This window comes from Penaeus chinensis, chromosome 38 (assembly GCF_019202785.1).
Source record: "Penaeus chinensis breed Huanghai No. 1 chromosome 38, ASM1920278v2, whole genome shotgun sequence".
In the NCBI taxonomy this organism is placed as follows: Eukaryota; Metazoa; Arthropoda; class Malacostraca; order Decapoda; family Penaeidae; genus Penaeus; species Penaeus chinensis.
The window spans coordinates 18689483-18691982 of record NC_061856.1 but is presented as its reverse complement, the minus strand read 5'-3'; the positions used below and the strand labels follow the sequence as shown (position 1 = coordinate 18691982).

The following is a 2500-nucleotide window of genomic DNA, read 5'->3' as shown; positions in this document are numbered from 1 at the left end:
TAATTTGAACAGAAAACCTTGGACACAATGCTTGAGTTCTTATGTCACATACCATCCTGATAGTGGAGCCCTGATCCAGCCTCAACAAAAAGATTTGGTGCTTAAATCTGTACACAGATAGGTTCACATTACTTTACCTGTTCTGAGCTACTTTGTTTAGTGCTTCAGGAGTACGGATGAGTCTGTCCAACGTTCGCACAATTGATGCAAAGTTGGGACGATGATTGCGTTCTTTCTGCCAACAGTCCAGCATCAGCTGGTAGATAGCTTCTGGACACTCCATTGGTGCCGGTAAACGATAACCCTGATGGGATTTGTTTTTAAAAATATGTTAATGAATGATCTTACTCTAATTTACATCATCAAAAAGAAAAAGAAAAACAAGAAAACAATAAAATAAAAAAATAAAACGAAACAATCAATTTGACCAAATTAACAAACAGCTCTTTTCTCTAATGAATCAGTTTTGTATTTATTTATTCTTTGTAACACTTGATAATTTGATAATAAAAGAAACATCAGGGAAATACAATTTCCATCAATTTACCTTCTCAATGCTCTTGATGACGTCTTGATTACTCCAGTTCCAGTAAGGTCGTTCTCCATAGCTCATCACCTCCCACATCACAATGCCTAGACTCCATACATCAGAAGCGCTGGTGAACTTGCGGAATGCAATAGCCTCTGGGGCAGTCCATCGTACAGGGATCTTGCCACCCTGAAATAGTCCACCTCCCATTAAATTCTAATTGATCAAAATTTCCAGTTTCTTTAGTTATTTTCCAATTGGGAATTTTTAAATTTCTTTTTTAAACACACATGATATATGCAAGTCCAACATAAATCTAGAAACCTCATAACAGACAATGAAAAATTGATAGTAATTTCTTACTTTTTTCAAATATTGTGCAAACAAAACTTAGGACAATATAAAGACAACTTAGATATAGAATAGCCACTTACCCTTGTAGTGTATGCGCCTTCTGTGTGACTTTCAATCTCACGGGATAAACCAAAGTCAGCGATCTTGCATATTAGCTGAGCATTGACAAGAACATTGCGAGCAGCCAAGTCACGGTGTACATAATTCATTTCACTTAAGTACTGCATCCCTGAGGCAATACATCGGAGCATCCCAACCAGCTGAAGAACTTGGAATTTACCATCATTCACCTGTATGTGGAAAAATTATTCTTAATTCTCAATTTAACATTTAAATGAAATTCTGTTTCTTACACTCAAAATTTTATATATAAAAATAATAATAATAAAAAAATAATAATAAACAAATACATAAAACTGCAAAGGACCTTTGCATTGACACTAACCCTGAGGAAGTGGTCTAATGAGCCATTCTCCATATATTCCGTGATGATCATGACAGGGTTGCTCTTTGTAACAACTCCCTGTAGGAAAATGACATTAGGGTGCTCAAACTGACCCATGATAGACGCCTCTGTCAGGAAGTCCACACGAGCTTTCTCAGAAGACCCAGGCTGAAAGGAAACAAAGATGATGATCATTTTGATATACTGTACTTTAACATCCACAATGAGAAATTCTTAAAACAACAATGACAAAAACAGACCCATATATCCTTAGTTCACATCTTTTTTAGCAAATAAAAATGGGATGTTTTCTTCTGTCCTTAAACCAAATTGAGTATTCTGGCTTACCAACAAACAGGCTCATATTTAAAAGTAAAATTAAAACATTATAACAACCCATGTTCAGTAGCAGTTGAATGCTGATGTATAGGCTTACCTTCAGAGTCTTGATTGCAACTGTCATCTCTGGCCGGCTTGGCAGCTGCAGCTTCCCTTTGCAAACATCACCAAATTCTCCACCTCCAATAATGGCCTCAATGGTGATGTACGAGGCATCTATCTCCCGTGCAAACTCCCTTATGGCTTGATTTGGATCTTCATATGTGTGGGGGTCTATATACGTCCGGTGGTGCCCTACTTGTGTGAAGAGAGGAGTTGTCACTGCAAGTTTGAAAATCACTTGATTAACAATTGAAGGAGACACATGCAAGACAAGGTACAACACAAAGGATACTTTACTTGAGCATTACAACTACTTTTCTTCTTGCAGGTGACATCCATAACAATATAAAAACATTGTAAGGGAAAACACCCAGGTGAGAATTCTCAACAAATTTGTTTTATGCCTTATTCTCTTACCTGTAATGCTTTCCAAACCCTCCTAGCTCTAATGACCTTCCCAAAGTTATCATGTAACATTTAAATATACAACACCAGTTGAAAACAAAATTACACATTTGTGCCTCAGATGAAGTGCATCTAACAGAGATAATATTACTACAACAAAGTGTGCTTCATTAAAAAAGGAACATATTCTCACATTCGGACTTCTTACTTCAAAAAGTGCAAAAAATAAGAATATCAAAATAACCATGTAAATTAGTTTCAAAATACACATGTGAAAACATAAATCTCATTATAGGAAAATATATTTCCTTGTCAAAACAAACAAC

The 2500-nt window shown here is 36.0% G+C and overlaps 1 protein-coding gene across 1 annotated transcript in view; it reads right to left on the bottom strand.

The window, feature by feature from the left end:
* LOC125045956 (ephrin type-B receptor 1-like) overlaps positions 1-2500 on the bottom strand; it is a gene marked incomplete at its 5' end in the record, with an annotated part of 36555 nt that overhangs the window by 9613 nt on the left and 24442 nt on the right. The window contains 5 exons of the mRNA XM_047643551.1: positions 138-304; positions 548-718; positions 964-1173; positions 1329-1496; positions 1765-1988. Of these exons, the coding sequence (XP_047499507.1) occupies positions 138-304; positions 548-718; positions 964-1173; positions 1329-1496; positions 1765-1988 (940 nt within the window). The remainder of the gene's footprint in view (positions 1-137; positions 305-547; positions 719-963; positions 1174-1328; positions 1497-1764; positions 1989-2500) is intronic.